Raw genomic sequence first — 27,372 nt, forward strand, 5'->3', positions numbered from 1 at the left:
GACCAACGGACATAGTAACAAACGGACTTATAACATGAGTTGCGATTTTTCAGGGCACCCTATCGACGGGATGGGTGTGGGAGAGGGGCAAAGCCTCCCCTTGCACCCACCCCGTGTGTGTGTGTGCGTGTGCGCGCGCGCGTGTAAAGCATTCTCTGCACTACATGGGTTTGCGACTGTGTCCGTTTGGTCTGTGCGCATTTAGTTTGTGTCCGTTTCACTCAGCCTGCTGTATCCGTTTATTACTGTGCGCATCTGGCACTCACTCAACCAATATTGTAAAAATTATATTTCTGAACAACCTCCAAAATAAAAAAATCAATGGCAATTATTTTAAAAAAGTTAGAAATAAAAACATATGCGTGGTAAAGAACTTTCGTTTCCGGTGCGTAGGAAAGTGTCACGTGAAAAGAAGTGGATTTTGTGAAGGCTTTTAGAAAAGTTAGAGCAGGACGGTGAGAGCGAGAGTGAAGGAAGTAAAGAGTGAGTGAATATAAGGAAGGGCCGGGGTGTAGGAATTGAAGGATGTGGAAGCAAAGAAAAGATACTAAGGGGGGGGGGGGAGAGAGAGAGAGAGAGAGAGAGAGAGAGAGAGAGAGAGAGAGAGAGGGAGAGGGAGGGAGGGAGAGGGAGGGAGGGAGAGGGAGGGAGGGAGAGAGAGAGGGAGAGAGAGGGAGAGGAGAGAGAGAGAGAGAGAGAGAGAGAGAGAGAGAGAGAGAGAGAGAGAGAGAGAGAGAAAGAGAGCAGGCTGGCCGTAAGAAAGTGGGATATAAAAGAGAAACATACGAGTACTGCCGCGGGAAAGCAAGAATTAGGTGGCTTCTAGATAGGCGGCAGATAGCGCACTTGTCCACGCACGCGTATAGGCATTTGCGGATAAAGGGTGACGGTGGAATTGCGAGCTGTGGAAATGTAGAGGAATGATTGAGGAGGACGCGGAAAGGGAGGGGTATTGAGGATGAACTACAGGGGTGGGATGAGGGGGAGTGAGGAAAAGAGAGAAAGAATGGCGAGCTGTGGAAATGTAGAGGAATGATTGAGGAGGATGAAGAGAAAGAGGAAAGAAAAGAAGGGAGGATAGGAGAAAGGAAAGGTTTTGCCAAGAAGGTGGAGGGAGGAATTATGAAAGGCAATGATGGAGATGAGAAAAATGTTCAAGGATATTTTTAAAATAAAGGAGAATCTGAGGAACAAAATGAGGGAGATAAAGAAGCAAGAAAGAAAAATGGAAAAGAAGCTGGAGAAAACTAACCTTCATGTGCACATCCGGTTACCCGGATGCCCACTTCGTCGTATTTTTGCTTATAACTTGAATAAAAATTGAAATCTGGACATAAGCCTCCAAATCCCCATTATTTAACTCTTTTAGAAACTAAAAACGTACTGGTAATTTTTTTTTTAATTTTTAAACCTAAATAACGTTAAAGTACATGTGGTTAGCGGGCACACCCGGGTACCCACTAAATGAAAAATTATCTTTTGACCGGAGAATCAATTAATAATATTGATAAATATTTTATTGAGGTTACAAGGGTTAATAAATAAACAATTACAATAACTTTCAAGGTAAATTAGACTATACCCAGTGAACACAGTAATATAGCAGCAGTGTAACAGCAATGTAACCGAATATAACAGGTTACGTTACTCTGAAATTACACGTAACTTACATGTAAGTTACAATTTCCGACTCAGCAATATAACATGTTATCTAACCGTTACACAACAGTTACAAAGAAAAATAAAATAAAATAAAAATTTCATTTTTTTGAAATTATTTTTATCAACAGCACATACTACATTTAGAATAAATTTTTATTAATTAATTAAATTTAAATTGTTATTTTTTATTTTATTCTTACTTGCCGCTGCTAGGTTTGAATCCGGGACCTTAGAATTACGAACCTTGTACTCTACCTGCTACGCCAATTTGACTCATCAATATGGGTACTTGTTATTGTCTACATATACTTATATGTAAACTGATGCGACTATATTATTTTTTATAAAAGCAATTAAATTTTGCAAAACATTAAAAATAAATAGCATTAATTTATTTACTTATTAATTTCATTGTTAAATTTATCTTTTTCCATAACCTTAATAATTTGATGGAAATTGCGATCTATTTAGCATTAATCTTTGAAGCGTTCAAATGATTAATTAGATGGTTAACTATATAGATCATAATTCTAAGAAAAATTGAATAGTATACATTTATTATTCTGTTTTTGTTCAGCACATGATGAATTTAGATTTTGTGCATTTTTTGTGCGCAGTAATTGTAGACAAACCGTTATTTTTGAAAACATTATTTTTATAATAATTTTTTTTATTATTAAATAGATCTGTCATTCACGATGTTATAATGTCTGATTTCTGAGTCAACTACGACGCATCGTTCCGTAATAACATTGATACGAACGTGTTATGTTACGATTATACAATTTTTGTTGAATAACTGTAACGCCAAAACGATGTATAACAGCTAAATCACTTGCGTAGAACAAATATTACGTAACAGGTTATTTCCATGTCATATAGCACCTACATATCACAAGAATAACAATGTTAAATTACATGTAACTTCCATGTTATATTGCCGCTATAAAATGTGTTCACTGGGTACTTATATTTATTAAACGCAATTAATTGTCAACACATTTAATTGTCAATACAATGTTCATCGCAGATAGGCTTTTCGCAAACTGAATGTTTTCGCGTTTTCCTGCATCTTTTGAGTAGGATTCTTTGTTGTAAACATGACAAAAACCTGTAATTTTTTCTCTACCAATGCTGTCTCGAGGTTGAGTCAATTATTAATTCGTAATTGTTTCGTCCAATTAATTGGTATCATTACCGTCTGTTTTTACTATTAATATTAATGTTGTGTAAAATAAGCGGATTTTAAATTAATTTATATTTATTATTTCCAATATATCTGCATAGAGAAATTGTTTTGCATAATGTCTAAAAATTATAAGAACTAATTTCCATTACAAAAAATATACTGTTCGTACGCTATGAATTATTCTGCTTGATCTGATTTTGCTTTATAAAATAACTAATTGCTAATTAACAATTCCTTTACGGCACAAAATCAGAACAGATTCCAACACAACATACGCGCAAACATATTTGTGTTGTAACAAGCCATCCGCCGCTGCCTACGGAGGCACATCACAGGACCGTTATCCCTCACCTCGTATGGTTCTTCTCTCACGTTTCCGACTCCCCTCACCACCGAATGAAGAGTATAAAAGCCCTCCACTGATCTCAAGAGAGCAGAACATCCCGATCGAGCAAATTGAGCTAGTCGTTTCCTCCTAACAGACTGAGTCAGGCATTCTCAAACAAGCAAGATTGAGAGAAAAGATGGAAAGAATAGAGAAGGATTAGACGTGAAAGGAAAGAAGGATGAGATGAAGGTTGGAGAAGATCGCGAGGGAGGAGAAAAAAAAAGACGTGGTTAGGATATGAAAGAATTTGGATTAATGATGTAAACTCTACACTTTTTCTTTCTTCACTTTCCTTCTCGTTTCCCCTTCCATCCTTCAACAGTAGGATGAAATGAAGGAAGTGTTGAAGGCTGGGGGGAAAACGAAAAGAAAAGTGAAGAAAGAGAAAGAGAAAGGAAGGATAAAAAGAGAGAAAGATAACAAGGGAAAAATCAGGAATTTGAGGGAAGAAAAAGGAAAGAGGGAAGAAAAAAGTGATTGGAATGTAGTGGTTTTGAAGAATAAATATAGGAACTTTTGGACAGGTTTAAAGGAATGGGATGTATTATGTTTAGTAGAGACATGAATAGAAAAGAAGGATTGGAGTAGGCTACAAGAAAGGTTGTCGAAGAGATATGCGTGGGAGATAAAATAGACAAAAAATGCAAGAGAAAAAGGGCGATAAAGAGTATGATAATAAGAATAAAAAAGGAAATAACGGACAAATGTGTAATGATAGAGGCAAAAAAGGAAATTTTAGTAGGAGGGATAATGTTGGAAAGAAAAATATAAAGGATAGGAGGATATATGTGGAAGAGGAAAAAAGAAGAAACATTGCAAGAATTGGAGGAATGGATAGGGAGTAGTGAGCAAGAGTGGAAGATATTGGTAAAAGGGGGAGGGGATTTAATGCGAGAACGGGAAAGGGAAAGAGAGACAAAGAGAGGAGGGAGAGGAAAGAGAAAAAAACGGAGACAAAGGTAGGAGATCAAAAGACAATAAAACAAATAGGGAGGGCAACATCTTGGTAGAGTATAGGGAATAGAGAGATAAAGAATAGGGTAGTAAAAATGGTAGTAAGGATAAGATGGATTCGGATCATCAGCCGATACAGATGACATAGAAAGGGAGGCAAAAGAGAAGGCAAAAAGGGAGGAAAAAGAATAGGATATGAAGGATATAATATAAAAAGGGGTGTAGTTTTTAAGAAAGGATTAAAGGTGGGGGAGAAAATAAGGGTGATAGTGGAAAGGTAGAAAGAGAAAGAAAGGAAGGGAGTAGGGGAAGAGAATAATGGAATGAAAAATGTAGGAAAAAAAAAGAAGATATAAGTTGCGGGAATAGAAAAAAATAAAGCAAAAAAAAGTATAGAAAAAAAAGAAAAAATATAAGAAGTTATGTGAGGGAAAGAAGGAGAAAGAGAATACAAGATGGGAAAAGCAAGCGTTGGAGGCAAGAAAAGAGAAAGATCTGTGGACAATAGTAGATAGACAGAGAAGGGAAAGGAAAAGAGTGAACAAAGAGATTGAGAAAAATGGAGGATGCATTTTATAAACTTGGTGGAAGGTGTAGAAGGAAGGGTCATCATGGGGGGAAGAAAAGGAGAAATGGACGAGGAAGGAGAGGTGGGCAGTGAGGAGTTTAGAAGAGATAAGAATAAAAAATGGGAAAGTGGCCGGGATAGATGGAATTCAAGAGGAAGTGTAGAAATTTAGAAGGAAAGAGTTGGAGGAATGGGGAAAAGAATTTTGCAATAGGATATGGAGAGGGGAGGGGTAGCCAGAAAGCTAGAGAAATGGTATTATTACCTATTAAAAGATGAGAATTTCATCAAGTCAATAAATGAGAAGGCTGCCTAGATTAGTTTTAAGTTGTAGCAAACTTTTTGGGCAATTATAAAAATGACAACTACGAACAAATAATAACGGATATGGTAAAAAACCTTGGAAAATTAGGATGTTTGATAAATCTGAAGCTACACTTTTTAAATTCTATTCTCGATTATTTCCCAATGAATTTAGTTAGATTATAGTGAAAAACAAAAAACAATTTCATCAAGATTTAAAAGTAATAAAGCGTCGCTATTAATGGAGATAAGATATAAATATGATGGTTGACTACTGTTAAACTTTAAAAAGAAAAAATGTACAAAAGGAAATCAAGCGTAAAAGAAAGCCACTCCATAGATCTTTTGAGAGTAAGAGTTAGATACAATAGAAAAAAATAAATAGAAATTGATATATTTGGGGTTAAAACGGAATTCTAACCCGTTAAGATTAATTCGATATCCCCAAAACCATAAGTAGCCTATTGTCTACAGATTTCAGCCGCCAGTGTTTACTGTTCAGTTTCAAAGCGTTATTTTAGCGATTTTGAGGCTTTTTGAGGTTAAAGGCAAATGGTAACGTGATAACGTTTAGCAGACGAATTCGGATTCAGCGATTTCAAAAACATAGATATAGTGGTCATGCTTTATTTCTCAACCTGAAAAGGGCCTTTTTAGCAATTTAGAGATATTTTTTGAGGTTAGGGACAAAACTTGATGTAATGGGAATAAAAACAGACAATAGATTCAGTGACTCCAAAAACATATAGGTATAGTGGTATAGTCTAGCAAACAATTGTTTTGGTGTGCCTGTGTTATTAGGAGCGTGATAGTACTTGTTTTGATACTACTTGTTCAAATTAGAACTGTTTTTAAGTGTTTTTCTAAAGAAAAATATTTACCAAAAATGTTTATTATAATATGCTTAATTCGGATAAATTTTTTAAATTTTGTAAGATTTGTTATAATTAAACTTTTCATGAATTGCGAGAAAATCTCAACCATGCAACTTTAAAGCAATATATTTGTTATATGTGTTGTACTTATTTGTTAAACAAATATACACTGAGCAACAAAATTAACGCAACAAAAATTTTTACCAAAATTTCACTTAACTTCAAATAATCGTAACTTCGCGAAAACTTATCGTATTGGAAAGTTCTTTTTTTTCATTTTAAAGCTTAAAGTCTTTACTTTAAAGAGCGTTTGTCAGATTTTGATCCTCTTCTTTTCCTTTTTTGGCATCTCTTCAAAAGTAAGAATGTATTTTGTATTTAAAAATTTTTATACTTTGACGCGCTCCACGGGGTACAGTGAATTTTTCTCGTAAACTTTATAAAAATTATCGTAAAATATAAACTTTTCCCTACAAATTGAAAAAAAATTGAAGTCTATGATTTTTTTGGCAGAGTTATTAAAATTAAAAAAAAAAAGTCATTTTGTTTTTCATCGCTTATTACTCGTGAATAGATCAACGTACAACGTTTCGCAAAAAAAATGGAAAACTAAAAATTTTCACTTTCAAATATTAATTGATAAGTTGGGAAAAGCGCTTAAGCAAATTTGGTACAAAATTCCGCAGGAAATTATTGAGAGATGCATAAATATATGAGAACGTTTACAAGCAGTAATTGATCAAAGAACGTTAGTGTTTATTACTGAGGAGTAATTGTACTATAAAACTTTGCTTTAGCAATGTGATTGGATCTTTCTTCACGACAGTACATTGAACTAAATAAAAACCGTAAAATATGCAATTTTTTACGAAATCTTTGAACGCAATTTGTTGTCAGAAAAAATAAATCTATCAAAAAATTAATAATAGCATTTGAAAGTGCAAACTTTCAGCTTTCCAATGCTTTTTTGCTGAGCGCTGTACGTTGATTTGTTCCCGAGTAACAAGCGATAAAAGTCAAAATAACCTTTTTTTTTCATCTTAATAACTCCGCCCAAAAAAATCGCACAAACTTCAATTTTTTTTCAATTTGTAGGGAAAAGTTCATATTTTACAATAATTTTTATAAAATTTACGAGAAAAATTCACTGCACCCCGTGGAGCGCGTCAAAGTATGAAAATTTTTAAAGACAAAACATGTTCTTACTTTTAAAGAGATGCCGAAAAGGGAAAAGGAGAGGATCAAAATCTGACAAACGCTCTTTAAAATAGAGGCTTCGAGCTTTAAAATGAAAAAAGAACTTTCCAATACGATAAGTTTTCGCGAAGTTACGATTATTTGAAGTTGAGTAAAATTTTGGTCAAAATTTTTGTTGCGTTAATTTTGTTGCTCAGTGTATTTGTTATATGTGTTGTACTTATTTACCTCGTTGCTCGATGGTAATTGTCCCTCGCTTTTCAGCCATGAGCTAGGTGCCCATAAATACAGTTGCATTACAGTGGCTGCCAATTCACTATTAAGTCGCTAGTATTAGACAAAAAGAAAATATTTTAGTATTAACATTTTGTATAAGAGACTACACTTTTCTAAAGTACCTAAGTCAAATAAAAGTCCATATTCATGTAATTTTATTTTTTTTTTAAATTTATCGGAATATTAAAATAAATCAACCAAAGCCATATTCAAGCCTTTCAAGTTACATTATAGTTATAAGATTAATACCCCGATTTCTCAAAATAACGTAAAGAATACACAACTATAAAACTTTCGAGTACTTGCAATATTAAAATGCAGCTTTTATGACAATACAAACATTCATGATCAGTGGTCATGTTATAATATCTAAACAGTATATAAAAAAGTAATGTTATTCTAAACATTCTACATAAAATATTGTGTATTCCATAATTCCACGTTTAATCCATAATCTGATCTCCTCTAATAATAAAAGAATTTAGGCCAACAGTTGTAAAAATACAATTAAAAACAAGCCTTATTCATCATTTCAGCTGGATTTTCCTTAAAATATACTTATTAAAAAAATCGATACACATAAGTTATTTGAATAAACAATGTTTCACTGAAATCGAGTGACATTTACATTTATCGTTTCTATCCGCCATCTTGGATCAAAAAAATTTTTTAAAGCTAAGTTCAGATTTAGATTCAACAACCTCAAAAACTAGAACACATGTTTTACTATGATTTGTTCCCCAATCAACCCCCCGTTCTGAAAAGGTTAAATAAACAAAATAATATTCACGAGCGTTAAGTAAAACGCTCTTTAAATATAAAAAAGATGATATATAACTTCTTCAAAGCTAAATATAACAAGCATCCATATTCTTTATAAAATTATGTAGCTACAGAGCCGAATTTTACAATTTTGATTCTTAAAAATTTATAATACAATACGGGCACCGCGCATATGTAAAAAAAAGCAGCCCGCCTGGCATCGCTGACTCCGATTTTGGAAGTAAGGAATAAGTGTAAGAAAGGCGTGAGAAGGAGGAAATATGGAGCAACGAGAAGATTATAGATAAAAGTAATCGGGAGATTTGAGAGAAGTAGGAAAACGAAGGGGAAGTCAGAGAATAAAGATGAAAAGTAGAGTAAAAGCAATAAATAAGAAAGCAAGGATACGAGATGACGAGATGGAGGAAATTGGTAGGAGACGGAGATGGCGCCAGTGGGCAAAAAAAGGCCGTCGTAAAAAACTGAGTCAAGAGGATGACGGTGCAACTATAAGTTGGTTGGATGCACAATACACCGATATATCAATAATGAACTAGGGAGAGAATAGAGCAAAGACGAGGCTGTGAGATGGCAGCAGTGGGCGTTGAAAGTGAGAATTGTAGAACGTGCAATAGATCAATATATTGTTACGTGCGTAGCCCGATATACTCCTCAGCTGTCCGAAAGCCGAAGGATTTATTGATTTCTTAGAAGAGCGCTGTCAGCTGTCACCATCTTGACAACGGATGTAAACAGAGAGTTGAATCTCGGTCTAGTATCTGAACGGACGTGTTTGTAATTGCTCAATAAAACCAACCATTTCGAGTTTAAAAAGTGTTTCTTTCTTTTCCGCGAATGCGCGCATAACGATATCAATAGGAGAAGGATCAATAACCGAATAAAGAGCATGTAGATGAGGGTTAAGAGATAAGGTTATAGTAGACAGCTAATAGTATACAGCAAGGAAAAAGAGTGCGAGAAAAAGTGAAAAGGACAAAGGCGTTAGCTAGTAAGTGGAAAGGAAAAGAATGGAGGTCGTAGAAGAGTTAAGAGAGATAAGGAAATGCTTGGAGAAGATGGTGATGATAAAAGGAAGGTGTGAAAAGGAAGGAAGTGAAAAAGAGAGAAAAGGGAAGAGAGAAAAAAGAAGATTGGGGAGAGGAGAGAAGGCAAAGGCACAGAAGAGAGAAGAGAAAGTAAAGGAGAAAAGAGAGGAGAGTCGTAAAGAGGAACGGGAGAGCAAGAGGTCAGAGAAAGAAGAGAAAAAAACAGGCGACTAAAAAACAAAGAGAGCAGGAAAGGAGAGAAAGGAGGAAATTTAAGGAGGAAAAGAAGAGAGGAAAGAGATAAGAGGAAAAGTAAAATGCAGAGGGATTTTAAAGAAAGAGTAGAAGAAGGAGGCGGAGGAGATAAGGTAAAAAAGAGAAAGGGTTACGGAAAGAAAGGACGAAGTCGAAGAAAGAGAAGATCAAGAAGGAGCGGAAAAGGAAAGATAGGAAGGAGTCAAGGAAGAAAAATAAAGAGAAAAGAGAGAATAGAGAAAATGGGTGCAATACAGTCAAGGAGAAAAAGGGCAAGAAGAGAGAGGAGCAAGAAAGGAAAGAGAAAGCAGTAGAGTAGGGAGGAGAGAGTGCAAGAAGATAATGCAATGGAAACAGAAGAAAATTGAAGAAAAATAGAGGTGCAGACGTGAGAAAGAAGGAACGGAAGAACACAAGAGAAGAAAAGGAGAAGAGGAAAAAGGTGGAAGGAAAGAAAAGACAAGAGACGAGAAGAGAGAAATGGAGGACGGAAGAGAGCTGAAAAGGCACAAGGTGACGAAGAGAAAAAAAATGAGGGGAACAAGGAGGAATCAAAAAAAAGGAGAGGTAAAAGTGAATGGAAGATAAGGAAGGGGACGAGTAGAGAGAGATACAGAAGGAAAAATGGTCAAAAAAGGGATGTTGAGGAGAGAGTAGGAAATACAGAGAAGAGGAGGAAAAGGACGAGTGGCATAAAGCAGATAAAGGACTGCCGAAAGAGAGAAATGGAGAAAAAGATAAAGAGAATTGAGGAGAACGAGGAGTTTAAGAAAAGAGAGAAAGGAAAAAGAAGGTAAAAGAAAGGAAGAGGGAAAAGAATGTCATTTGGAGAGAAGTGGAGAAAGACAGCCCGAAGGAGAGAAAAGGATATATAGAATGCATTATGGAGAGAGCGATGGGGAAGATAATAAAGTTAGATAAGATAGAGAAAAGGGGGGAAGTAGGGAAGTGGGCATTAATAACAGAGTGGAAAGGGTGGAGAATAAGGAGATATTGGAAAAGGGGGGGAGATTGGGAGATATTGGGGATAGATGAAGATCTTTCAATTGTGAGTGAGGCAGAATCACTCACAACTTACAGTGGAACCCCGCGTTAGCGGACTGTTCGGGGCTCTGGTCCGCTAACGCGGAGTTATCTCCTATTGCTTGGTTTCACTCCCACTTCGTGAAATTCAGGGACGTAACGGTATTGCCATCTAACCAGTTAATGTTTACGCTTAAGACTAAATGTATTCGATCATAAAATTGCAAGCAGAGCGTCTCAGATTAAGTCAATCGTATCTATAGCCGTCCGAAAAACTCACATCTCGTACCTCTAAATTATATTCCCGAATATTTTATATTCCCTACACTTCTAATTTATTATTATTTTCTAACATATAATTTATAAATAAAATATTATCAAATTAGAAATCCAGCTTTGATTGCAATTGGTGTTCCTTTTTTTATGTGATTGCATTTAAACAATTTATTTTAAATTAGTGTTGGCTATTTTATTTACATGTGCGTGAATTTTTCAAATAAAAATTTATATAAAAATATATTTTTATTTATATTACACGAATAATATTTTGAAACAATTTTTTTAGACAATTTTTAATGACCATGTAGACAAAATAATATAAATTCTTAAATTAAAAAAAATATTAGCCATTTCTTAGTCTTAAATGAATTAATTACACATTAAAATCTTGCACAAATCTTTAAGAATACGTCGTAACTGCTTACATACTACGTGACTGCATTGCTATCCCCACACACGCTACTCATGTGGGCCGAGTGCATATGGAGGGGATAGTTTCCGCTAACGCGGAGTACGCTAACGCGGGGTTCCACTGTATATTAAAATATTAAAATAAAGATATAATAAAGTAAAATCGCATTGCAAATTCCCAAGGAAATTTCATGTTATCGCAAGGTATCAAGTGACGCATGTTTCGTGCGCTTCCGGTTAGCCATCGCACAGGTCAACGCATCAGGCATCGCTCTCAAGTCTAGTGATTTCAGCTTAGCAACAGTCACGTCACATTTTCACCGGAAATGCAATTTGGCAATTGTTGCTAAGCTAGCAAATATTTCCTGCGGCTATGACCATATATGGTCATATCGAGGGCCCATTGCTTATGTCACAATATGTCTATCTCGCGGCATTATTTAAGCGATTGCCCATTAGCAGGCAGTGGGTCAGTCAGAAATTGATCAAGTAAATACGTGCATTTCGCGAGTGAATCCTAAAGTGCGGAACTTAGAATAATTACCATCCGGGTCAGTAATTAATAAATATGCCGCTACGCGTGTCCCGCGAGTGAATATCAAGTGCGGAACTTAAGAATAATAATCATTCGAAACTTAACCAAAACACATCTCAAGCGATCCTAACAGCACGTTATCCCAGAGCCGGCCCTATCTAATCGTCACTTGTGTAACGACGCGCGTGAAATACCTACAGCGTACGTCAACAGAAATAAACAAATTTTTTTAAATACAGCCAGTAACTCTGTGTCTCGTGAACCTGATTCTTGCCACCTTTCCTTTCGCAAGTTTCAACTCCTAAGGCAGGAACGATCCCGAGAAATACATTGTTGCATCGAAAGTTACAACACAATGGAGGCGAGAAGAATGCGATGGAGGATCATAGAGGCAATAAAAAAAGAGAGAAAAAGAGAGAGCAAAGGGGAAAAAGATAAAGATGACGAACTTAGGGTAGAGGTAGAGATGAGATGGGGAAAGAAACAGATGGAGAGAGGTAAAGAAGAAGTAAGAAAGAGGGAGATGCAATGGGTTAAGAAGAGGTGGAGAGAGGAAAAGGAAAAATAAAGAGAGATTATGATAGATAGAATAAGGAGGAAGAAAGTGATAGGGTTGGGAGAGGGCAAGGGGGAGGAGTATGAGGGGGTAGAGGGTAGGAAGAGTAACCGTTTGTAAGACGAATAACCAGGTCGCGAGGTAACGTAAAAAATATATGTATTTTATTTGATGAGATTGTAAATCCAAAGGGGACACAATAAAGATCAACTGTAATACAATACTGATTAATGATCAATTGTGATCAATGAATACAATCACTTCATGTTTCGCATGTTTAATAAAGATTTTATATTGATATTTTGATTATATAATTATATTTTTAAAAATCGCTCTGTAGCAAATTATGGATAATCTTACTAATTACACACGAATAAATCTATAGTTCACAACCAGTCGACAAAGGTTGACACAGTCTCGCCTATCGACCCTTAGGATTCTAGCATTCTAGATGTAAAGCACAATTTTTTAATGATAAAGTAAAAAATAAGCCTTGTTTAAGGCTGGACCTTATTCAGATTAGTATCTTAAGATCTTTTTGTAACCGTCTTTTTTACATACCTTATACAAATTTCTCGATAATATATTTTTTATAATAGTGTTGATAATAGGTGGTACATTATCCGGCAATGTGGGAAGATCACTTTCAGTGTAATTATAATTGTTTAGAGAAACTTCTCCCTTTTCAGTATGAAAGGGATTTTGCATTCCAAATATTTCATACGCTATAGTTCCCACTGTCCAAAGATCAGCTTTGGTATAGTTTATACTAGTAAAAGGACCTGGTTCCGCCGTTATTACTTCTGGTGCCATCAACGCAATATTGCCACCTTTATCGATATTATGAGTGTTGTAAGGCAGGTATAATCCGTTTTTATCAGCCAAACAACAGCCAAAGTCCGTTATGACTAGAGATGGAGAATTATCGGTCTCTTCTGATAAATCGAGTAAAATGTTGTCACTTTTCAGATCCCTAATTTGTAAATATTAACAGAAAAAGAGTATCTAAAATAAATCTTTTTTTTAATTTATAAAACAAATATCAAAATATAAAGATTTCTTCTAAAATTTGTAAAAGCATTTTATGAAAATACCTAAATTTTTCAGGGTTATAAAAAATACAAAATTCGAAAAAAATTAAACACACAATTTAAAACGCATTGTCCCCTACAAATAAGAAATAATTCATTAAATAGATGTTAAAGTGATACTGGAAACATGTATCAAAAATTATTCAAAATATCAAAACTTATTCAAAATTAATTGACTTGTCAAAACTTTTGATTCATGATTCAATTATGATTCAATGTTAAATATTGTTTCCTAATTGTGGCTACGTTGATTTAAGTTACTATGGACGCATGCAGTTTAAATCTGATCAGGCAATCACCTTGGGTAATGTTAATGCCAATGGTACTGTAACTATCAAATTGCTACCTATAACTTGGAACGTTTTTATTAAAAAAAAATTTGTAACAAATGTTTCGGAAACGTTTCAAAACTACAAAAACATGCTATAAAAAATAGAAAATTTCATTTAAAAAATCAAAAGTGATCTTTATGTAATTTTCAAACTATCTGAAGTTACTGTCACTAACATATATGCCTCTCAAAACTATACAACTTTCGTCTGAAATATTTTTCTCTAAAATTGCGTGACTTCTAGAAATTTAAGTGCCAAAAATAAAATAAAACAGCCTGTATATTAGGGGAGACTGAGGTTAGAAATTACACAGGTAAATTGTCATAAAGGAGAGCCAGTAAAAAGTGACGATTTTGTCCCATTAACCAGCGCTTAAAATTTATATAAATCACCGATGCTAGTGTCCTAGAATGCAAAAATATTTTTTTCAAGGCTAAATATCGATAAAAACTTGGTGAGATTCAAAAATAAAGTACGATATTACGCTGTAAATTTTCAAATATCTTATGCAGTAACTTCAAAATAGGTGATTTAATTGTCTTTACAGAGTTATTACTAGATTGTTTATTCCAAGCGTATTATAAATATCCATGACAAACTGTCATTTAAAATGGCCAAATGGATCATCAATATAGCAGCATGTATGTTTGGAAAAATTATCGAAGTCCGTTTGATGTTATTTTGAAGACTGTTAAAGTAGTAAAACGGCATAATTTATTTATCCAACGAGCTGGTTTAAAATTTAATGTAAGCTATCGTACATTAAGTTGTTATTGTAAAAAAAATCTAGAAGATTTACGTGAGATATTATTTCAACGGTTTCTTTGCTATGCTAAAACTAGATTCTTACAAACAAGAAAAACAATCAATTGATTATAATTTACATGCTTTAGATATTTATTTTGGTTTCTCTCCCAAAGAAATTATAATTTTGGCTTATAATTTAGCTCATTTTAATTCATATAAAAAATATAACTACCAATCCTCAGATATGTGACAATCCACTCCATGTACAAGGAATGTACAAAATTAATTGTCACATTTCTATAGCTTTATTTAAAACTAAATAACTTTTGTAATAATATATTCAAATCTAATATATATTTTTTAATATCTAATGAATACAAACATAATATACATAATGCTTAAAAATATTGCATCCACTTTTTACTAAAAATCGATATTTAAAAGTTGTGATAATTAGCCCCAGTCTCACCTAACTTGTAAATATAAATAATTTGTATAAATAATTGTATAAATGTTAATTTTTTAATTATATACAGGTTCTAAATTTAGTGCACATTTTGTTAGATGCCTTTCTCAAAACGCGTGTGCGTGCGTGCATGAATGCGTGCGTCAGTTCACAAAGAAAGTGGTCAGTTCAGAAATTTCGTTATTTCCGTCGTGTTGTGCGCGGCCTCTGCATGTGTGTTTGATAAATACGTTTGAACACGTCCAAACTAAGCACAAATTGTCTTTGATGGACCGACAGCGTTCAGATTGGTCCGAAGCCGTGCGACAATCTGGCGTGCCTTAGACCAACGTTCACATTTGCTTGCTCACGTGGCTTCAGCTTGCCTCATTCGCGTTTGTGTTCAAATGTGTACCCAGCTTAACAATTTAAAAAAAAGTGAAAGAACTATTATACCATTTAATAAGAAACTTTCTAGTTACATTTGTTTTCAAACATTTTCTTTAATTTTTGTATAATCCTTTCGTGCCTGATGGAATGTATACGCCCCAGAACATTAAAAATTCATATTCTTTAAAGAAATTAGAGAAATAAATAAAGTAAAGTAATAAGCTTATTAATACAAAGTAATAAATATAGGAAGCGGGTCAATACGAGATAGTGTTAATATTTTTCTGTTAAATTATAATTTACTAAATGTTCAAAACCAAGGTTGACCGAAACTACGTGGGCTATTTGAAAAGTTTCCAGCCTTTTTAAGAAAAACACATATTTCGAAGCAAAACAAAATTTATTTCTCAACGTAGTCTCCTTGCAACTCGATACATTTGGTCCAACGTTTCTCCCATCCTTTTAGACCGTCAGAAAAAAATAGATTATCTAAACCTGAAAAATACTGGTTTACAGTGTCTTCCATCTCAACATTTGACCCATATTTTTGTTCCCGGAGAATTTTTTTCAAATTAGAAGCAATTCAAACTTCAATTCATTCAATTTTGACATTGCAATCATGTACGTGTGAACCCGAGCATTATCCTGGTGAAACAGGATTTTTTTTCTTGGCCAAATGCGGACGTTTTTTCATAATTGTGGCCTTCAATTTATCCAGCAATGCAGCGTGATACTGTCCGTTGTTTTACCATTTGCAAGGTAATCGATAAGAATTATTCCACGGCTATCCCAAAAAACTGTCGCCATCACTTTTCCTGCAGAGAGAACGACCTTTGCCTTCTTCGGAGTTGGTCCCCCTTCGCAATCCACTGCATTGACTGTTGTTTGGTCTCAGGCGTATGGTGATGTATCCAGATTTTATCGACAATTATCATTCGCCGCAAAAATTCCGCTGGATTTTTTTTATACAAGCTAAGACACTCGCGCGACATGTCCGCCCGTTCGCGCTTTTGGTCGATCGTCAACAAGCGCAGCACCCAGCGCGCGGATAATTTTCTCATATCCAAATCTTGATGTAAAATCTTGTGCACCCGTTCAGACGATATTCCACAAACCTCAGCAATATCCTTAACAATCAATCGACGATCTTCCATCACAGTTTAATGTACTAAATCGACCATTTCGTCAGTTGTAGCAGTTTTCGGGCGCCCGGAACGTTCCTCGTCTAAAATGCTCGTACGACCACGTTTGTACTCGGCCATCCAATGTTTGACCGTTGTAAATGAAGAGGAGGCTTTACAGAGTCTCATTTTTTATTTCCTGAGTCTTTTTCCCTTTCAGAGGAAAGAATTTTATCACTGCCCGATACTCAGTTTTCTCCATTATTGACAAACAATGTCAACTGACAACTTTGGAAGAGTGCCATAAACAAAGTAATGATCAGAATGACTTGAAATTTTTACGGTTTACATATGTCAAGGTTATCTATCGGACGGCCAAAAAAATTTTTTTCTACAATTACTTTATGTCGATGAGGCCGGAAACTTTTCAAATGGCCCACGTAATATGAATACGCATTATAATATTAAAATTTAAAAAAAAATTAAGTTAAAGTAAACTTTCGGTAATTATGCAGTTATACGGAGCCACCTCCGATTTTAATGTCCTTTACATATGTTATCAAGGTCCTGAGTTATGTTGTGAAGGTTTTAGGCCGCGCTCGGCATTTATTAAAAAGTTGTTAACACGGAAAGTTTTCACGAATTATTTGTAATTTTTGACATTGAATTTCTCTGGAGCGCACACACATGCACGCACGCACACGGGAAGTGCAAAGGGGGACTCGAAGATCATTTATCGTTTTTATTTACTTCAAGTACCATCTTACTTGTACGTATATTTTGTCGTCCTGAGTAGAAATGCGCAAGTACGGTCCGTATATATAAACAATTTAATTATACGGTATAGAGAACGCGTGGGCGACGAAGAGGTTCCGCCTTTCCTTCTGTACCCCCCCCCCCGTAATTTTTCCTAATTCTAACCCACTAATTTTATGTTGCTATTTGGTTAATGCGAAAACATTGGAACAGCATGAATCTTGTTTGGCGTGGAAAGTCGCAAACCCATGTGGTACTGTACAAGTGTGGACGTCGTTTACTTTACGTTTCATAAATATGATACATGACATCAGTGCTTTACGTAAAGTAAACGATGTCCACGCTTGTATAGTACCACATAGGTTTGCGACTTTCCACGTCAAACAAGATCCACGCTGTTCGTTTCCAATGTTTTCGCATTAACCAAATAGCGACATAAATTTGGTGAGTTAAAGTAAGAAAAAAATACGGGGAGGGGTGCAAGAAGAGGGATGAAGCCCCTTCTCCGCCCACGCGACATATCGATGACATTGTACTTTCTGCACCGATAATAAAACGGAATTTCGAGATTTAACGCTTTTTCTATAAGATCTTGCAATACTAGATCAGCTACGATGGAAAAAAGAGGCGATTCCATCGGGGTTCCAAACGTTTGCTTGTAAATGCTATTGTTAAAAGTGAAAAAAGTTGATGATTTGAAATTTAAACAAAATGCTAAAAGATTGGTTAAACAAAGATTGAATTCTCAAAGAAACATATTGAGCTCTTCACAGTAGCGACTCGAATTTGTCAAAAGCATACGGCCTTCCCAAAATCCACAAGCCAAATATACCTCTAAGGATTATAGTTTCGTATTATTGTATTCGCATTATTGTTTGCGTGACATTCTGACCAAAAAGCAAAAGCGAATAACATTGTCCGCTCACTCTACTGCTGTAAAGCGAACTGTTTACACGCTTTCAACAATTTAATTAATCATACAATAGTCTACGGTTTTGTTAAAATATTGTGTGTAATTATTACAAGTCTCGTTTTTATTTTTGTTTTAGTAGTCGCTCTTGTTATCGCGTTTTTCAAAGTTTCAATTTCCGCATATTATAAAGTTTTACACAAATTCTTGACTACATCAAACTTTGCTCATTTTGATCAAGACTACCTTCAAGTCTTAATGATCGACTCCACGTTGTTTTTCGACATGGAACGAGAAATACTATACTCCGGTGGAACTCAAAGTTTTTCTCATCAACAAACGGAAAGAAATCTATCTTACGGCTTAAACTGTAACATCGATTCTCACTAATTATTTGACTCAACTTACCGACGATGAGTATGTTTTATTGCGAATCCATTGTTGACATTAAGATATCAATTAATTTTACACAACCGTCTAATCCACCGACTGATGAGAACTTTGTAAAGTCGAAACGTTTCAAAAGTTTATTGTAATTCAACTCTATTTTTATTTCTAGTATTATAATGCGTATTGAAAGGTCTGTTCTTCTAGGAAAGTCAGAGTTAGCAGTCGCACGAGCACGTAGAACGCAAGGATAACACGATCACGATGGCCGGTCCCGTGCACGATCAGCACGTCAGGGATATTTATCCTGTATGGAAGATTGGATAGGAAGCTAGGCTTGTACATTCACTCGGTTTAGAGTATGAACAAAGACTTGTATTTAACTAGTTACAACTACGACTACAACTGACTGATACTAATGACTCTCGAGAACCGTTTCGTACGCACGAATTCCCTTCACGATGGAGAGTGCTCACATCGCCCACCAGAATTACAGAGCCCGGCCCGGAAGTCGGGCTGCGGAAACATAGAGTGGGTATAAAAAGAGTGGAGCCAATGCTGGTTCTTCTCCCTGATTGGTTCCGCCATTTTACGATCAGTTTCCGGCAGCCAGCCAGCCAGCCAACCAGGTCGCCTGATTATTCATTTACGTAGTTGAAATTTACGCGCCTCGGTTCCGCTGTCAATCGTAAAATGGCGACTTCCAGCTTATTAGCTCTACTCTCCTTATACCCACTCTACGGAAACGTGTAGGAACTTCTATGGCTGCGGACGCGCGGGATATTCCAATATTGTCGTCCGCCTATTTATGCTTAAACCAGCGAAAGCTTCCTACGGCTTCCGCCCTTGATCAGGAAACGGGTCGCCAAACTAATAAGTCACTTCGTTTTGTAATACGTTTTACTTCACCAGGCACTAAGGTACAAAACAGTTTTAATACTCGCAGTAGGAACGATCTTTCCTTTCCGAGAGCTCAACAGAGTCTGTGTGTGTTGTTACTAGGCGCTTCGGCGCCGCCGTCGATGTCCGCTGGCATAGAGTCTTACCATACTAGATGGGAAAAACTAGGGGAACAACGGTACGTTGCCTACAAACGGAGCCCGGCAACGCCACCTCTTGCTCGCGGCACTGACGTGGCGTCACTCGCACGCCTTCTTTATAATATAACGGATGTACAATATTTCATTCCTTACAGTATTTATATCAATTTAGAAAGTTTACTCCAACTTAATTCTATTTTTAATTTTATTATAATGCGTGTTCATATTAGTTTCGATCAACCTTGGTTTTGAACATTTAATAAATTATAATTTAACAGAAAAATATTAACACTAAAGCGTATTGACCCGCTTCCTATGTTTATTCATATTTTTTGTCAGAAAAATGATAACGACTTCTATCCGGGCTTATTTTAAGGATGTCAAAAACTCTTAAAGAAAAATATTAGCGGCCTTGTAGGTTTCATCCCCCTTCATGTATACACCCTCTTAATTATATAAATCTATATTAGCAAAATAGAATAAAAAAGAAAAATATATCTTTCTGAAATCTGGTTCAATTCAAAACTCATTTCTTAGAGACCGCCGATCACGAATCCGTAGTAAAAATTTCAAATTCAAAATGGCGGATCCAAGATGGCGGGCAAAAAAAGTGAAATTTGGTTCAATTAGACCAAAACTTATTTCTTAGGAGTTTCGGAGTTGCTGATTTCAGACAAAATTTTGACAAAATTTCAAAATTCAACATAGTGAATAAAAAAGTGAAATATTGGCAAAATTTGGACATCGACAATGACAAATATGCAAATGTTTCTTGCATTTTATTGAAACCATTAATTTCTCAGATCCTTACTTTTATTCATATTTCGTGAAATTAAAAAAATGTTTATTTTTTAAATCTTTTTTTAATTTTTGAATTTTGAAATTTTAGCTGCAAATTTGCAATCGGCGATTCCCCAAATATATGGTAATATGTAAATTGTATGAAAAGTAAGCACAAAAAAAAACCAGGCACGAAAGGATTAAGGTGCACAATCTAAAAAATATAATCCAAAAACAAAGCATTCCAATTTCGGTGCCTTTTCTCTAATATCTGATAACTCACGCAAAAATAACAGTGTTCAAACAATTTGTAGATTTAATTATTATTCTCAGAACTTTATTTTATGTTTAAAAGTAAAATTCTAGAAATTTCTCCAAGTATGTAAAAAAAAACCAGTTTTTTAATTTTAAAAAATCTATGATTTTTAAGAATAAAAAATGAATCTCCTGAAAATTTTAGGTTTTCTCAGTAGCAAACACTTTATTATGTAATTAACATATAATAAATCTTACCGATGCGCTATGCCATTTATGTTCATATGAGCTACTGCTTCTAGAAGCTGGGCAAACAATAATATTGACACTCGTAAATCAATATTTCGATTTGCCACATATTGCTTTAAGGTGATGTCGTACCTAAAATAATGTAACATATTAGAGACATGGTGAATATGTAGTTCAATAAGTTTTTTGTACACTAGAGTATTTTTTATTAGTAGTTTCTTGAATGCTAAATACGAATACAATTTTCAAATTGTTTCACATCATAATTTTGAGAATTATGCAAAAAATGGGCTATATTAACATATTTTTATATTATAATCAAAGTAAGACATGCTAGAGCAGTTTTATTGTAATCAAAAAGATATTCTTGCTTTAACACAAAAAATAAGAAGTACTATATCTTGGTCGAGAAATCATAAAATATAAATAAGTGGCAACAATTTTGAAAAATATTGTTTCAAGAATACATGTAAAGCTCTGTAAATAACTTATATATAACTGAAAAAATTATTTTTGAAGAATTTCTTTTAGTAATTTTAACTTTAAGAGAGAAAGAGAAAAAAAGAGTAAATAAAAAATAAAAAATTGTAAAAGTTTTTATTATCATATAAGACTTATATGATAATAAAAACTTTTACAATTTTTCATTTTTTATTTACTCTTTTAAAATCACTATTCTTTAGTTAAAAAAAAAATTTTATTGTAAAATTATAATAAATTTTTGATAAATTTATAACAAAAAATCGTAGATATTTTTAAATAATAAATTAATATTTTATTAATTTATTAAAATTTTTTAATAAAATTTTGGTACAATTACCTATCAAAAAAACTCAAAAGACAATTCAATATAAAAAAATATTAAATTTTTGTTAAAATTTTATTAAAATTAGATAAAAATCACCTTTTCATCACCAAAAACAAACTCATATTCCTGCCCGATCCGTGAGGATTGATTCTACTGGGTAAGGCGTCAGGATACATTCCCCAAGAACCTGGCAATATTGGTATTTTGTCAGTAAATACATAATACATCGCCACAATGTTTGGATGAGGTGGTAGCGTGACTTTATTCTCCATCAATTTTTGTTCCCAAATAGTTAAGTTATCGTTTTCATGTTTTCTAGCGGGTACCGTCTCCCTATACATGGCATTCAAAATAGCTGCGGCATTGGATTCCGTGTCGTAATTGAACATCATTTTTATAGCTAATGGGAACGCACTTGTATCTTCTGTTTCACCATCAGTAACTATTGAATTATTTTTGTCCCGCATTGTATCTATAAATCGTGCTGAATACACAGCGGCGGAACAACCTTTGGCAATTATAGGCCCCATTACAAAATTTTGCAATGTTACAGCATTTTCGTCAGTAGAAATAGATAGGAAATTTTTATCATTTTGTGGCATATTCCATTGTAGTTTCGAAATTGCTTCCTAAATAACATATATTTTAAATTAGATTTTAGAAATCAAGAATAGTAATATATTTGCAACAAAAATTTAAAAAAATTTTATTTGAGAAACTTTTTCAGTCTTTTCATATAAAAGCTTGACCAAATTTTCACTACACAGTGCATTCAAAAAGTTCCAGGAATTTTGAGGGGACTAAAGACCCTATAGAATCTACAGGGGACAAAAGTAATAAGGTAGGATTGTTACATTGCAAATATCTGCTAAAGTATAACAAATATGTTCATATATCTGTAATGCAATATTCATTTAAAATATTGGCATTTATTTGTGTTTCTCATTAGTTCTCGTGGAAATAGACACTAACAGAAGCAAAAGTCACGTTTCTAATGCTTCAAATAAGCTTACATATACATGTTTTCGACCTTGTCCTCTTTGACAAGAAGCTAAACGTCAAGTAGAAAAGATCACCTTTTCATCAATAAAGTAACGCAAAATCCGTCAAGATTTGCGTAACAAATTGTAATTGAAGTTCTCTCGCACAGAAAATTAGTACGCAAACAATCAAGAGGTGTTTACGAAGAAGTAATGCACATTATTAAGTGTAATAGTGCATTTTTATCTTGCAATATTTTCTCATGTCTTTCGTCCAACACAATACGCACGCACGCACGCAATGCGCAAAATTCGACTAGCAACTTCTTCGTGGTGCATGGGTAATGCTAATGCTAGCGGTAACAGGCATAATCAAACTAAAATGCGTAAGTACCTTTCATACGTTGTAACTCCGCCAAAAAATGTAGATTTTTTTTTATGTGTAAGGAAGAGATTATATTTTACAATAATTCCACAGGCACACAAAAAAAGAGGTCTGTCTCTTTGATCCCACTAATCAATCTCTATGTAGTTTGACATGCTAAACACGAATCCGGTGTCAGAATTGCTCCACCGTCATTCACCTTTTTTTTAATCAAAACAATGGCCTAAAAAAACTTTGAGGATCGTAATAATTTCACTGCACGCAAAAAATGGTGGATGATGGGGCAATTCTGATACCGGATTTGTTCAGCGGCTCAAAATACATAAAGATATTATGGTCTGGTACACAATACAATTTTTTTTTATGCGACAGTACAGCACAGCTACCCTCCCCCCTCCAAAAAAAATGGTTTGTATCATGGACCAGACCATGATATTTTTATGTATTTTGAGTCGCTGAACACAAATCCGGTGTCAAAATTGCGCCATCACTCACCATTTTCCGCATGCAGAGCAATTATTGCAATTTTCAAAGTTAGGCTACCTTTTTGATTAAAAAAAAAAGAAATGGTGGGTGATGGAGCAATTCTGACACAGATTCGTGTTCAGCACGTCAAAATACATAAAGATTGACTAATGGGATCCCAAGGACAAACCATTTTTCTTTTTTTGTATGCTGTGTTCTGTCAGGCATGTTCATGTTCCGCCGCGCGAAACCGCGACGCGGAACAAAAACGATACGAAAAGGGAGGGAGGATAAACGTTCCCTCAAATATCTCTCAATTTATCGCCGAGCGATCCACGGAGACTATCACCAAATGTTGGGCGTCAGACGCACACTTTCGAATCGCGTCGATGGTGTTCCCCATGCAGGGGGTGCGCTACTTGGCTGCACGTGGCGTCAGCCAATAAGTCGAATTGGCTAGAATGCTCGCACGGAATGATGAGAGACCCGGATTCGAACCATGGTTGAGGTATTATTTTTCGCAATAAATTAATTTACAGTTTTTCGGGGGAGGTGGGAAGGGATTTTAAGATGCTCTTGAGCATCGAAATTTAACTCAGTTACTGTGTCTTAAGTCTGACGAATTCTGTCGACGCGCAATATAAAATAAAGCTAAGAAAATTAAATTTAATAAAAGAATTATATCCATCACTAAGATCCGATGCATACCGTTAAATAATTTACAACTCATTAATATATTTAACATATTACGATCGGTTAGAATTAATATACTAATATTGTTATTTTTTATTTATGTTACGTTTAAAATTATTTTATGGTCTAAATTATAACTGCTATGTAACACATATAATATTGCTTAATTAAACTTAATAAATAACCATTATGTTGTATGTGTTACAATCGTTCCTTTTTATTGTTACAACCATTCCAGGAGTCAGGATAATTGTAACAGTTTTCCAGCAGTGTCTTCAAGCAGCATTACCTTTTTTTAAAATTGCATTAAAAGATTTTTCTAAAATTATTTTGTAGCTATATAAATATGATATCTAAGATTGTAAATCTTTTTTATGTATCGTTTTATTCTTTATTACGTATGTGCTATCTTAACAAGAGACTGACCATCAAATCTCGTCAAATTCCTACAAGTGAGAGAAAAATATAAGAAACTCCACTCTATCTTTTATTATAGGTCTATTCGTTTTCTGTGTAGCTATTACACTAATGCAGCAAACTTTATGCGTGTTTCTATCAGTGAATGCCAGCATAATATATAAAATGAGTGGCTGTTGAGCAGAAATTTGCAATAATTTCTTATCAAAAAACTATATAGTCGCTCCTGAATAAAAGGGTGTTAACTCAGAAGCCGTTTGAAAAGGGCGTTAACTCAGAAGCCGATTAAAAAGGGCATTAATTCGGAAGCCGATTGAAAAGGCGTTAATTCGCCTGCTAAAATTTTTTGCTTTATTTTAGATTCGCAACACTGCCGAAATAATTTTAGTGCTTGATTTAAAACATAAACATATCAAAACAAAAATTAATATGTACATATAGGTAGAGCACCAAAATTATTTCGGCAATACTGTCAAAACTTAAATTGAAATGAAAAATTTGAAGACGCATGTTAACAACATTTTAACCGGGTTCCCAGTTAACGCCTTTTCCAACCGGCTACTGAGTTAACGCCCTTTTCAATCGGCTTTCGAGTTAACGTCCTTTTAAAAAACGACTTCTGAGTTAACACCCTTTTATTCGGAAGCAACGATATAATAAATATTTCCTAGAGATCATGAGCGTCGTGCAATATGGATAAAAAACGTTGGCTGTAAAGATTAAACGCATAATCACAGATTATTTCACTTCTGTATTGCTTATTGAAAAAAACTCAAAGTACAAAAAAAATCTTAATATATATTGGTCAACAAAATCAGCGCAGACGAAAATTTGTGTCAAAATTTTGCATAATTTCAAATAAGTCTAACACCGCGAAAAATCATCGCATTTTCATTTTTCAAAAAGCATTTTAAAACTTGAACTCTATACTTTTAGATGAAATTTGGCGATTTCAATTATCTTTTTTTTTCACGAAACAGAACAATAATAAAGCTTGACCTGTCAAAATAAAAATTTTTATGTAACTGTTGTGAGTGTGGTGCACTCACACCAAGAATGTCGCAAGCGATAAAGGTGTCAAGTGACACCTCGCGCATGCAACACCACGCGGCATACATACCGGGCGTCGCACCGGGCAATCCATGCAGTTGCAAAATAAACAACACCCAAAATCTCCTTATTTTTGGTAGAATCTGCGTAGCCAGCAATTGCTGGCTAAGCAAGTGCACTGATCAAAAGCCAGTGACCGCGGAAGTACCCTCCCCGGTTACAAGCCAAATCGGTGTATATAAACACCGATGTAAAAATAACAAGTGGGCTTACTTGCGTACCATACAGCGGCGAACCTGTGTCGCTCAACATTACATCTTTGTCACGGGTTTATTAAATAACAAATTAGTGTAACTCAGTTGGGAAAAAAAATATATAGTATTAACCAATTATCAGCGTTATCTTTTGGAACCTGATCCGAGGAGTTTATGGTAGCAATCCCTGATACCGTGTCCCGAGACCAAGGGGCACAACACAACTTTGCTGCATTACACCTGCTGTGTAAAAAATCGCAAAAACTTTCTGTTACTTGCATCTTACAGCGGGATTTTTTTTTTGAGTGATTGTTCATCGCTGTTCGATCTTTTAGACGAAGTTATTAAGATTTTAAGAAAAAATGGTTATTTTCATTTTTATCGCGTATCACTCGTGAATAAATCAACGTACAGCGCTCCGCAAAAAACAAAAGGAAACTGAAAATTTCTACTTTCAAATGTTAATGGATTAGTTGAGAAAAGCGCTCAGGCAAATTTGGAACGAAATTCAGCAAAACATTATTGAGAAGTGCATAAACATATGAAAACGTTTACAAGCAGTAATTGATCAAAAAACGTCAGTGTTTATTATTGGGGAGTAATCGTACTATAAAATTTTGAGGTACAGTTCCGAAAACGATTTAGCTCCGATTTTTTTGAAACTACGTATTTTTACGTATTTTGGGGCGCTGATTACGAATATGATAGTGAATATTGGCGCAAATTTTATTTTCATAGCAAAAATCATTAAAAAACCATAAAAATGGTTTTTTCCATTTATTTCCGTAAATAACGGAAATTTCTAAAAATACTTCAAACAAAAGTTGTAGATCTCATCAAAATACATATTTTATGTCTTATTTATTTTTGCCATAAAAACAGTAGTTTTTGAGAAAAACGACGTTAAATGTTCAAAAATTTATACAAATCATCTAACACACGCGTCGAGTTTTATTAGTTAAATTTAATGCTTTTAACTATATTTAAGTGCATTATATACACTAAGCAGCAAAAAAAAGCGGTACACTTAAAATTTCGGAAAATTTTAGAAAATTTCAAATGATCATAACTTGGTAAATAATAAAGATAAAAAATTTTCTCAAAAAGAAAAATAAAGCTTGAAGTGTCCACTTTAAGAATATTTTAATAGCAATTATGCGTGGGTATTTTTTTCAAAATGGCGGATGACAAATAAAGGATGCAAAATTGATAAATAAAGATCTGAGTTTCCGGCGGTGCATGGCGTGAATCAGGTATCACAGCCCAATAGAATAAAATGCAAATGAAAATATAAAGCATTAGCTTTAAAATGCTTTTTTACAGAGTTCAATGCGATCATTTTTCGCTGAGTAATTAAAATTTAAATTAAAAAAGTTTTTCTCTTTAAACTTGTATAACTCAGCGAAAAATTATCGTATCAAGCTCCGTAAAAAAGCATTTTAAAGACAATACTCTATACTTTTAGATGTTTTTCGTCCCATGGTGCTGTGACACCTACTTTACGCCACGCGTTGTCGCAAGCTCGAATACTCATTTAT

At 34.5% G+C, this 27,372-nt stretch overlaps 1 protein-coding gene across 4 annotated transcripts in view; it reads right to left on the minus strand.

Annotated features, from left to right (window-relative positions):
* LOC105834461 (serine/threonine-protein kinase PINK1, mitochondrial) overlaps positions 1 to 27,372 on the minus strand; it is a 67,160-nt gene that overhangs the window by 10,873 nt on the left and 28,915 nt on the right. For 3 of the 4 annotated variants that reach the window (XM_036292613.1, XM_012676959.3, XM_036292614.1), the window contains exons 3-6: positions 21,687 to 22,219; positions 20,792 to 20,914; positions 12,841 to 13,252; positions 7,365 to 7,463 (exon numbers count right to left, since the gene is read on the minus strand). In XM_036292613.1, coding sequence (XP_036148506.1) covers positions 7,365 to 7,463; positions 12,841 to 13,252; positions 20,792 to 20,914; positions 21,687 to 22,219 — 1,167 coding nt within the window. Of the gene's footprint in view, positions 1 to 7,364; positions 7,464 to 12,421; positions 12,727 to 12,840; positions 13,253 to 20,791; positions 20,915 to 21,686; positions 22,220 to 27,372 lie in introns of those variants that run through there. The other variant, XM_028193649.2, reaches the window with a different exon arrangement.

Source organism: Monomorium pharaonis, chromosome 10 (assembly GCF_013373865.1).
Source record: "Monomorium pharaonis isolate MP-MQ-018 chromosome 10, ASM1337386v2, whole genome shotgun sequence".
Lineage (NCBI taxonomy): Eukaryota > Metazoa > Arthropoda > Insecta > Hymenoptera > Formicidae > Monomorium > Monomorium pharaonis.